At 47.7% G+C, this 12,231-nt stretch overlaps 1 protein-coding gene across 6 annotated transcripts in view; it reads right to left on the bottom strand.

Moving 5' to 3' along the window:
* CEACAM20 (CEA cell adhesion molecule 20) overlaps positions 1 to 12,231 on the bottom strand; it is a 35,289-nt gene that overhangs the window by 13,763 nt on the left and 9,295 nt on the right. For 3 of the 6 annotated variants that reach the window (XM_082438729.1, XM_082438724.1, XM_082438725.1), the window contains 5 exons: positions 8,797 to 12,077; positions 6,160 to 8,537; positions 2,966 to 3,043; positions 2,080 to 2,358; positions 996 to 1,289 (listed from right to left, as the gene is read on the bottom strand). In XM_082438729.1, the coding sequence (XP_082294855.1) occupies positions 996 to 1,289; positions 2,080 to 2,358; positions 2,966 to 3,043; positions 6,160 to 6,211 (703 nt within the window). In that variant the 5' untranslated portion in view covers positions 6,212 to 8,537; positions 8,797 to 12,077. Of the gene's footprint in view, positions 1 to 995; positions 1,290 to 2,079; positions 2,359 to 2,965; positions 3,150 to 6,159; positions 8,538 to 8,796; positions 12,078 to 12,231 lie in introns of those variants that run through there. The other 3 variants (XM_082438727.1, XM_082438726.1, XM_082438728.1) reach the window with 3 other exon arrangements.

Here is a 12,231-nt window from a genome sequence, read left to right as displayed (position 1 = left end):
TGTGTATATATTGTACTGTGTGCGTATATGCTTTGTGTATCACTAAATTGTGTGTGTAGTACAGTTATGCATTGTGTGTTCTGTGTCATTGTGCATGTATTGACGGTGTTGAATGTATGGTATGTGGGGTGTTTTCTGTGTTGTACATGAGGATGTTGAGTGTCTATGATGTGTGTGTGTGTCTATTGTGTGCATATTACATTTTGTGTGTATGTGTTTTACGGGAGAATATGTTGTGTGCCTGTGGTATTGTTTGCTCCATATGTGAGATATGTGCCTGTGTTTTGTGTGTGAGTATTGTGTATGTGCTGTGCATATGTGTGAGTGCATGGTATGTACATGTTGTGGGTTTGTGTGTATGGTATGTGTATGTGTTGTGTGTCTGTGATGTGTTATGTACTGTGTGTTTCATGTATTGTATCTGTTGGGTACGTGTTATATGTATCTTGTGTGAGTGTGTGTATTCTGTGCTTTTGTATGTTGTGTATGTGTTGTGTGTGAGTTGTATGTGTCTGTGGTGCACATGTGTGAGTGTGCTATGCATGTGTGATTGGGTTTTTTTTTGGCTGCACTGTGCAGCATGCGGGACCTTTGTTCCCTGACCAGGGATCGAACCTGTGCCCCCTACAGTGGAAGCGTGGAGTACTGACCACGGGACTGCCAGAGAAGTCCCCTGCATGTGTGATTGTTTTTTGTGTGTGTGTCCCTATGTGTGTATGGGGTGTGTGAGTGTTGTGTCAGTGTTTGTATGTATAGAGAATCGCCTCCCCCACTTGCAGAGAATCAAGTGACAGACGCCCCACAGAAAGCCTACAAGGCCTTGGAGAGGATGTGTCAAGCCAGGACCCAGGTCCTTGCCTGTGGCCAGAGCCACGATCTGCCACCAGCCACATGGGAAGTCCCACTCCACTGGGTCCTCCTCAAACTCTAGGATATTGGTGTAGCTCTGATTCTCAGAGAAACAAAGGGGAGGAATATAGGGGAAAGAGACTCACCAAGGACGTGGAAGTTAAGAGTAGCCAGGTGGGACAGCTGGGTGGCACTGTTGGACACCAAGCAGCTGTACGTGCCCTCGTGTTCCCTGGACACGGCATAGATGGTAAATGTGCTTGCGGTGAGAAACGAGCTCGTGATGGGCTTGGAGTCATTGGGGAAAACCCATAAATAGGCAGCGGGTGGGTGAGACTGAGTTTCCACCGAGAAGGTCACGTTGCTGCCCTCTATCACCTCAACTGCCTCCCCGTTGGGTACCCCGGGCTCCACCTTGATTCTGACAGGGTCAGGACCGTCTGGGAGGAAGAGAACAATTGTAGCAGTAATAGCGTCAGTGACGGCTCTCTTAGGGGGACCTAGACAGTCAATAAACATTAATTTTTCTCTTCTCCCCACTCAAGCTCTGGAAACATTACAAAGGAGATGCAAGAGTCTGACAGTGATGACATGTCAGCTTCATCCCTGGATAAAGCGGGATTGGAAGAAATATCTAAAGCATGCCAGCAAATGCTCTTTCCTCACCACTACCTAGGCAATATTTTGGATCAAACATCCGAAAGTTAAGGAGCTCAGTTTTAGGTATGTCAAGCTGGACATTCCCAGGAGAATCCAAGTAGAGACATCAAACAGTTATACGTCTGGAGTTAAAGCGTGGACAAGTCCGCATTCGGATGGTATTTAAAGCTATGAGACTGGGGACTCCCCTGGTGGCACAGTGGTTGGGAATCCGCCTGCCAATGCGGGAGACACAGGTTCCAGCCCTGGTCCGGGAAGATCCCATATGCTGCGGAGCAGCTAAGCCCGTGCGCCACAACTACTGAGCCCGCGCGCTGCAACTGCTAAAGCCCGCACGCCTAGAGCCCATGCTCTGCAACAGGAGAAGCCACCACAATGAGAAGCCCGCGCACCGCAACGAAGAGTAGCCCCCGCTCGCCGCAACTAGAGAAAGCCCGCGCGCAGCAACGAAGACCCAACGCGGCCATAAATTATTTAAATAAAGAAATAAACAATAAAGCTGCGAGACTGAACGAGATCACCAAGGAAGTGGGTGCTGGGGAGGGGCTGGGAGAATGGAAAGGGACTCACAGTTCACAACCAGGAAGGTGGGGTCGCTGCTCATGACCTGGAGGACACCCCAAACTTCACATTGGTAAGTCCCGGTGTCTTCCCGCTGGACAGGGAAGATGGTGAGGGTCTTGCCATCTGTGGACAGCTGCATGCGCTCATGCAACACCAGGGGTTGATTGTTGGAGACCCAGTAGATGGTAATGTTGACATCTTTGGTGCCACAGTAGAAGGTCACATTTTCCTTGTGCTCTATGGCTGTGCCCTGGCTGACTGAAATGGTGGGCTTGGCCAGCGATTCTACAGAGGGAGAAACAGAGAGAGGGAAACAAGAGGCAGGGACACAGATAAAGGAAGACCAAGCAAGATATAGTCACAGAGGGACCCAGAGAAACAGGGGTGGATTGGAATTGCATGCAGACACCCTGGAGCTCCGTGAATGGGCTCAAATGCTGGATCTACTTCCCATTCTAGGTGTGATCTTGGGCCACTCACTTCCCCTCTCCAAGGCCCATTAAATGGGATGGTACAAATAAAATGGAGGGTATGGGATATGACAATGGGTCATGCAAAGAAGTCAAGCTTGTAACATGCATGACAGACAGGCCCCCCTACCCACTTCTTAGCCAACCTTCCCCACCCACAGCCATGATAGCCACAGCCCACATCTTTACCACGCCCCCCACCAACGCCAGCTTCGACACAAATGATCGGACCAGTTGTTGCCCAACCCTGGGTGAGCCAATCAGGTTTGTCATGTTGGGACTTTGGGCATGGAACCCTGATGGGCGCTTGAGGTGTGGAGACGGAGATCAGCATGACAGCCTTGTTTTCTGTGCCCTGAATCTACCATGAGTCTAGGGTGACCAAGGGGCCTCAAATATAGACGGAACAACATCCTTCTCACTTCGGGTGACTTTAAGCAGGTTGGCATCAGGGCTGAGCTGGGCTGCAGCTGGCAGGCTCCACACGGTCAAAAGTGAGGCTGGAGGGGAAAGAGGAGGCATTCAGGGAGGAAGAGGTGTGTTGGGGGTGCCCAGTTATGGTCTTCCTAAGTGGAGGGAGATCTGAGGTCATGGATGGGGCCCTCCACCCCTAGAGGCTTGACTTCTACCCATTACTTATTGGCCGTGTGACTTGAGGCATGTTTTTATCTTCTCTGAGCCTCAATTTCCCCAGCTGTAAAATAGGAATAATGTCATCTGTCTCCTAGGATTGTTGTGGGTGGTAATGAACACTGTCAAGCTTTTAACTGGGTCTCCTGAGGGTTACTGTGCTCTCGCCAACGATGCCCACTCCGTGGGAGATGCATGGTCAGCTTCCCCCTTCCACAGGGAGGTAAACGAATGCTCAGATTGGTGAAGTCACTTTCCAAGACCAGATAGTAAGTGTCAAAAGCTAACCGGAACCTGGCCTGCCAGCCCTTGAAGACTGCGCTCTCAACACCGTGCAATTCCTCTGGTCCAGGGATGGGCACAGAGCCAACCCCTGATAAAGGGGAACTTCTTTTATTATCTTTGATGGGAGAAATTAACCTTTCGTACTTCCTCATACTTGCCCTCAGGCAGAGATTTCCCTTGCACAGGGGAAGAAAAGGGAACAAGGTAGTAGGAGTTTCCAGTTTTCCATTTGGCCATTTTGCACACGGTTTTGTGGCAACTTAAAGACTGTGGGCATAGATGGGGAGCCTCAGCCCCAGCAGCCATGCCCATGTGCAGCTGACCTTGACATTCCCCCCTTGCCCTAGCCATCAGCCCAATTAACAGAGGCTGGCAGCTATGCCCTTCTCTACCCCTCAAATGACCCCAGTTTAGCCCAAGCACTGCCCCATCCCCTGCTCAGTCAGGTTAAGGGCATGGGCTCTTAGTATATTTGGGAGCAAATATGGACTCTGCTGCTTACTTTCTCTATTATCATGGGCAAGGGGCTTTCTCTTTGTGAGCCTCAGTTTCTTCAACTGCAAAATGGGGAGAATAGTAGAACTTAGTTTATCAGGTTATTGTGAGGTCTGATATCAGATAATGACAGTTCATAGTAAGTGTCAGTCACTATTATTAGTACTACTGTTTGTTTGTTTGTTTTTTGGCTGCACTGTACATCATGCAGGATCTTAGTTTCCCAAACAGGAATCAAACCCAAGCCCCCTGCAGTGGAGGTGCAGAGCCTTAACCACTGGACCACCAGGGAAGTCCCATAGTATTATACTATTGTAATTATCACTATTATCATCATTATTATTTCCTGTGCTTGTATTTCTCTATCTTCAATGCTATTAGAGGTAAAGCCCATAGGCTCAGAACCTGACTCCCTGGGTTTTGAATCCCACCTTTGCTGTTTATTTGGGCAAGTGATGTCCTCTGTCTGAGTCTCAGTTTCCCCATTTGTAAAACAAGGGTAATAATAGTTCCCGCCTCATAACTGTCATAGGATAAATGAAAGAATGTGAGTGAAAGCATCAACAGTGGGCCTCATCATATCCATCTGAAAGAGGAAACTTCTCTCTCTGCAAATCCTCCACCTGGACCCTTTCACCCTGCCCCCTCCCCAGAGGGCCCTGCCTTCTGTCTCTCCAGGAGGAGGCAAATTTCAAAGAAAAACCCACAGATGATGGGGCTGATAAATGTCAGACCCCCGTCCCCAGGAGGACCGCAAAGCCCCTGCAGCCTGCCGGGCTCAGCCAGGAAGCTCCAACCGGAGGGGAGAGCCGGTCTCAGGGCCACACAGCAAAGCCGGGCTGAGCCCTCACCTCTGCACGCCACACACTGCAAAATCACGTCTTTGCCTCCAAGACGTTTTTATAAAAGTTGAAGGATAGTTGATTTACAATGTTGTGCTACTGTCTGGTGTACAGCAAAGTGATTCATACACACACACACATGCATATACATATTTATGTATAATATATATACACACGAATATACATATATGTATAATATATACACACGCATATACATATATATGTATTATATATATACACACGCATACACATATATATGTATAATATATATACACATGCATATACATATATATGTATAATATATATACACACACACACATATATATGTATAATATATATACACATGCATACACATATATATGTATAATATACATACACACGCATACACATATATATAATATATATACACACGCATACACATATATATGTATAATATATATATACACATGCATACACATATATATGTATTATATATATACACGTGCATATACATATATATGTATAATATATATACACACGCATATACATATATATGTATAATATATATATACACACACATATACATATATATGTATAATATATATATACACACACATATACATACATATGTATTATACATTCTTTTTCAGATTCTTTTCCATTATAGGTTATTACAAGATATTGAATATAGTTCCCTGTGCTGTACTGTAGGACCTTGTTGTTTTTCTCTTTTATACATAGTAGTGCGCATCTGTTAATCCCAAGCTCCTAATTTATCCCTCTCCCCCTGCTTTCCCCTTTGGTAACCATAAATTTGTTTTCTACATCTGTGAATCTGTTTCTGTTTTTTAATCAAAATATTCTAGTTTCTCCCTTTTGCCTTAGATGCCCTTTAAGCATAAATTTCACATCCATCCCCCGTCCTGATGCGTGCCCTGGCCTCTCAGGGCTGGCACATCTTCTCTCTGCCTGTCTCACTCCTGTCTCTCTGTTATGCTCCGTTTCTGGGTCTGTGTCTCTGTCTCTCCCCACCTTGACTCTTCCTGAATCTATTTCTCTCTGTGTGTCTTTGAAGAGTTTTCTTGCTCTTTTTCCTTTGTCTCCCTCTCTCCTCTCTGCCCCTCTCTGTGTTTCCCTCTGGTGCAGTTTCTAGTGTTATTTTCACTCTATTTCTGTCTTTCTCTCTGATTCTCTCTGGTTCTGTGGTTCTGATTCCATCTCTCTGTACATACGTCATTGTCTCTGCCTCTGTCTCCCTTTGTCAATGTCTTTTGTATTTGTGTTTATTTCTGCTTCTGTCTATTTCTGTGTCTCTCTCTGTGTCTCTTTCGTCACATGTACACACACACCCGCCGCGCCCCACCTGAAGGGAGCAGCGCACTCACCCGAGAGCAGGAGTTCTGCCCAGCGGTGGCCCCGTAGGTCAGCGGACCCCATGGGCTCACTTCACGGCACCAAGCGGACTGTCTCCCCGCCTTGTGCACGCAGACGCCGTCCTCACTCCAGCTGCGGCCCCTCCAGCTCCCCTCTCTTCCCCTCTGCCCTGCTGCAAACCCAAACTCAAAGGCACTTGGATGACAGTGGCTCCCCGGACAGACTTGGGCTCCGCCTCCGCCCTCCACCCAAGGGCTCACTTTCCTCCTCCCAGCACGGAGAGAACAGAAGCCCCGGGAAGCCTGGGGTTTCCCCCAAGGTGGGGGAGGAGAAAGAAAGCCCCGCCCTCTGGCCCTGGATCCCCTTGAGAATGATGCCCCTTGCCACCCCCAGCCCCCCTCCTCGCTGTTTTTGCCAGGATGAGGGAGCAGCCAGGGGGAGGTGGTGCCAGGGTGGGACAATTCAAGAATGTTAAAGGCACCAGGAACTAAGATTATCATTGTCATCAGCTCTAACAGTAAAATCAATAATGGTGGTTCCTGGCTGTCAAGAGCTTAACAAAATAGTGCCAAGCTCACTATGAGCAGCCTGGAAATATTAAATGAGCTGAAGTGATGCTTGGGAAATGGAATCCTGGTCATAAACAAAGGCTCTGGAGTCAGAAGGGCAGGATGGCACAGAGTAAGCTGGGCGGGGAGAGCCCCAAGGGGTGCCTGACTCAGCCTGTGGGGAGGGGGCAGGGAAGGCTTCCTGGAGGAGGAGGCATCTGAACTGAGACCTGGAGGACATAAAAAAGGCTCAGTATATGACAGTTAATTCTTCTTTTTTAGAAAAAAAAAAATCCCTTTGGGCAAGACAAGCTGTTGGGAGCATTAAAAAAACCAAGATTGAACGTAATCAACCAGGTCAGGGAACTACCTTTAATCCATGTTTTCTTTACCTTCATTCATTCATTCATTCATTCATATAACAGATATTCCCCAAACTCTTCCTCTGGGCTGATTCCTGTGCCTAGTAGTGTTGGGACACAGCAGTGACCAAGAAATCCCCAGCCCTGCCCTCACAAACTCAAGGTCCAGCAGGGGAGACAGACCTGTCCCCAGTCAGCGATGACTCAGAGTGGGCAGGGCTGGGGTGGGGGAAATCAGAGTGGGTGCCTGCCCCAGCCTGAGGATCAGAGATGGCTTTCCGGAGGAGGGGGCATCAGAGCTGAGACCTGGAGGATGCAGGGATGAGCCAGGGGGTAACTCTGGTAGGCAGAGGGAGCGGCATATGAGAAGGTGCTGAGCTGAAGGCACAGAAGGAAATTCAAGTGGCTCCAGAAGAAAGGAAGTGAGAGGGTAGGTGGATCAAGATAAGGCTGAGAAAACTCTACAGTGATTACACAGGGCATGAGGGGCAGCTTGGCATGGAGGAAAAGAGATCTCGGCTTGCCCACCTGCCTTGAATTGCTGCCCCTGTTTGGATCTCGTTCATGTCACAGGCAGTCACCAAGTATCTGCTCCAACGAAGCATGAGGCTGAGCAAACCAGCTCTGGAGCCAAACTTCAGGGTTTGGAATCCTGGCTCCTCTACTTGCAAACCGTGTAGCCTTGGGTACCTCAGTTCCCCTCTCTGGTGGCCACTTTCCTCAGCTATAAGATGGAGATGGTAATGGTTTTGCCTCTTCGAAAGCTGTGGCCTGAATTCTCCATGCCCCAGCTGTGGTTTGTTTAGAAAGTTATGTCACCCCGTGTGTGTCAATGTTCTCATCTGCAGACTGGACATAAACAACAATCTCCCCTCACAAGAAACTTGTGAAGATCAAAGGAGTTAATGCTGGGAAAGTACCGGGAACAGCGCCTGGCACAGAGTAAGCGCTCAGTACATGCGAATCCCATCTAGGTGTTCTGACTGTTGCGTGTTGTAATACTCACAGCGGCCCCTGTGAGGAAGGTATACACTCAGTCATTCAGCACACACTTCCTGAGCACCAACTGCACCTGCTCTAGGCTCTGGGGAGAACGCAGGCGACAAAACAGACAGAAAATACTGCTCTAGTGGGTAAAGAGACAATAAACAATAAACATAACAAGTACGTAAATTATGTGGGATATTAGAATTTGATACATGCTGTGGAAAAATGAAAAGTAGAGTAGGGTAAGCGATAATATTATTCCATCTCATTTAAGAACACTGAAGCTTACAGAGTTGTGATGACTTGCCTGATTCAGGCCAGGGATTCTGGTCTACCTGCCTCTTAACCTCCATGAGCACCGCCTTCCAAGGTCCCAGTGTGGCTTCTGGAGACCTCCAGTCTCATCTCCTCTGTACACCCAGATCCATCAACGCCTGTGACCACATTACCCCAGCACACTCCCAAACTCCATGGCTCCTGGGCTGAGGGCACCTGGTGTAGACAAGTCAGCATTCAAGGTCTCCACCATCCATCCTGTTCTTCCCGAAAAATCTGAGTCTTCTGATCACCCACCCACTCCTCAGCCAGGCTTCTCTCCTGACTACCTCTGCTCTGTCCCACCCGCCCTGGGGCACCCTCTCCTCCTCCCCTCCGCCCCCCCCCCAAGAGGACACAGCTGCCATTGGAGTGGGCTTCTCAAATCTGCCCCTTCATAAGGAACAAGGTTTTCTCTCCCTAAATCCCCACATACCCACACCCCTCCCCATGGCAGGTTCTGTCTTTTCCTGCCCCTACAAGAAAGAAGGACTTTCTGTTTCCTTCCTGTAGCCCAACTTCCACTTTCTTTCTAACAGGTGAAAATAAACCCAGGTCTTTCCCACCTCCACACCCTCACCTAACAGTCTCAGCTGGGCAGGCTGGCTCACGGCTGTGTCTTCCCATGCGTGACCTCTGCTGACCTTCCAACCCATATTGCCGCCCTAGGGCTGCCTCCCACCATTCACTCAGCAAAGATGTATTTGTCTCTACTAGTGCCAGACACTATTTTAGGTGCTTACTGGGAGCTCAGCTCGGTGCTCTGTGATGACCTAGATGGGTGGGATGGCAGGAGAGGTTAGGAGAGAGGTCCAAGAGGGAGGTGATATATGTATACATATAGCTGATCACTTCCTTGTATAGCAGAAACTAACAACATTGTAAAGCAACTATACCCCAATAAAAAAAAATCATAAAAATAGATACAAATACTGTATCAACTTCCCTGTATCAGTATCACAATGTTTTAAAACCGAGCCTTCACTAGGAAAAAAACAAGCCAATATTGGTTAAATTGAATAGAATGTGGGAACCTGCCAATTCTGAATAGCCACTCCGTGAAAACAGGTTAACACACGGTATTAGAAAGGGGAGGGATATTTACTGGTACAGCGTTCTGCAATCTCTCAGTTTTGATTACAAAAGCAGGCCTTACAATACTGATTTCATATAATATGCACCATTTGCCCAATTTTAAGTTTGTCCTAATTAGATGATGACATGTACTGCTTTTATCAATGAAATATAGACCTCAGCTTTTAAAGAAATTACATTTTATGCAAGGATGGGGGAGGGATGGAGGAAGACAAACAATAAGCAAGATACATAATAAATAACTGAATTATCTATGATGTTAGAAAGTGATGGGGATCAGGGCAAGGGAGTCAGAGTGCTGGGGTGCGCATGCCGGATGCAGGACTAAATCGGGTGGTCTGAGTCTCGATACAGTATCCAGAACAACCTGAAGGAGGTGAAAGGGTGAAACACACAGACATCTAGAGGTTCCTGGGAATTAATTAACTTCTGAAAAAATGGAGGCAGGGTCCCAAGGAGCCATCCCCTGCTTCCTGCATTTAAATAACCATATGAGTTTCTTACTGCTGAGGTAACAAATGATTACAAACTTCGTGGCTGGAAACAACACAAATTCATGATCTCACAGTTTTGAAGGTCAGAAGTCCAGGTTGGCACAGCTGGTTTCTCAGCTGAAATCAAGCCATCGCCGGCTGGTCTCTTTTGCAGAGGCTGTGGGAAGAATCTGCTCCCAAACTCACTCAGGTTGTTGGCAGAATCCAATTCCTTGGAGTTGCGAGACCAAGGTCCCCATATTGCCAGCTGTGGGCCACTCTTAGCCCCTGAGGCTTTTCCCCTGTCCTTGCACATGAAGCCTGCGTCTCAGAGCCAGCAACACGCAACAAATCTCTCCCACGCTTGGAATCTCTCCACTTCCCTTTCTGCCGCACCTCTCCACTGTTTCCAGCTAGAGATAATTCTCTGCTTTGAAGGGCTCGTGTCATTCAACTGGGCCCACCTGGGTAATCCAGGCTACTCTTCTCCCTATCTTGAAGTCTGTAACCTCAATTACATCAGCAAAGTCCCTTTTGCTATGTAACAGGTTCATAACATATTCACAGACTGGGGCATGGGCATCTCTTCTGCCTACCACAATGATGTGGTGTGAGGGCAGGATATCTACAGTTGAGGCAGCCATATTGAGACCATGAGGTAGCAAGATGGGGAGGATATTCAACAAACTGAGGATGGAGGGATGAATGGAAGGATTTCACTGAGGCCTGGGACACCTTGTAAAGTAACAGTTATGGGTTTTGCCACTGTGAGCCAGGTTATCTTTTGTTTGCAGTGGAATGCATCCTAACTGGTACCCTGTCCAGTCACCATTGGAAATGTTTATTGGAATTGCTTACCTTGTGATGAAAACCCTGATCATTTAGAAGCCTAGAGTTTATGGGGCTTGCGCCCTTTGTCCTAGAGGATAATAAAACTTGTAAAACTTACTGTGAGAAGAAGCCTACTCAAAATGATTACTCCGTTTAAAAAGAGATTCCTGTCTAGCTCTCATCTATTCTATATGAAGAAACTGAGGCCCAGAGGGGAGAGTGAAGTTTTTCTGCAGGGTCATATAGCTGAGTCTTCTTGGAGCACCCGGGAAATTCAGTTTTGTACCACTGACTTTTTGTGCCCACTGTGTAGGAAAAGCAGGAGCAGTATAAATGAGAAAAGGAAGGATGCAGTATAAAAGGACCCAGGGGATATACAAGAATTCATCCAAGGTGACAAAAGCCCAGAAATGGTGGAGCAGGGACTTGAACCCAGGTCTCTCTGCATGTGTGGCAGCTTGGCATATGAGGTCAAGTGCAGATCCTGGGTGACCCTGGGCAAGTCTCTGATTCTGTGAGCTTCCATTTCAACTGGAAAGAATAATATGCACAGCTTCTTCCTAAAGCTGTTGGAAGGCTTTCATGAGTAAACCCAGAACTATGACTGGTGCAGTTAGCTCTTTGTAATTTAGCAGTATTTATGATTAACAATGATGTAATATAATATTATAATAGCTAGAAGTTAGTGGGCATTATATAAGTGTTAGTTATAATTAGACATTTACTTTAACAATGTTATTAAAAATAATAGATTTCGTGACCATTTACCAAATGCAGACACTGGCTAAGCCCCAGTGTTGCTAGTGAACTGTCAAGACAATCCTATGGATACATTTATCCCCATTTCACAGATGAGGAAACTGAGGCAGGAGGAGTTGGGTCACTTTTCCAAGATCACCACTGCTAGAAGGCGATGTCAGAGGATTTGAGCTCACTTCTGCTAACTGGGAAGCCCAAGATCTAATCACTACACTAAACTTGGGACAAGTGAGAAGTGTCCCACCCCCAGCCCCAGTCCTGGTCTCCAGGTCCTGGGGCACATTCCTCCCCTGCAGACCAGCCCCAGTCGATACCCCAGCTCCCTGCCCACACAGTTCCCAGAACTTCAGCCCCCTCTGAACTCCCCAGACACTCAGTCCCAGCTCTGTGACCACTGAAGAGCCCAGAGCTGATACCTGGGACCTCAAGACCCCGACGAAGTAGCCGGCCGTCCCTGTGAGTGCCACGCCGATCAGGACACCCAATGTGATCCCCACGATGCCCCCACCAGGAATGGCGGTCCTGAGCAAGGCCGGCTGCAGGTCATTCTCTGGAGCCTCTGCAGGAGAGAGAAACAGAGAGAGAGAGAGAGAGAAAGACAGACAGAGAGAGATTGAGAGAGAGCAGGTAAAAGGGTGAGTTTCAGGTCCTCTGAGCTGGTCATGCCCTTTGTGTGCCCTTTTTCCCCCCTGCCCCCATTTTACAGACTGGAA

This window comes from Balaenoptera physalus (genome assembly GCF_965194825.1).
Source record: "Balaenoptera physalus genome assembly, chromosome: 19".
Lineage (NCBI taxonomy): Eukaryota > Metazoa > Chordata > Mammalia > Artiodactyla > Balaenopteridae > Balaenoptera > Balaenoptera physalus.
The sequence above is the reverse complement of the archived record's forward strand: the minus strand, read 5'-3'. Positions and strand labels throughout refer to the sequence as shown.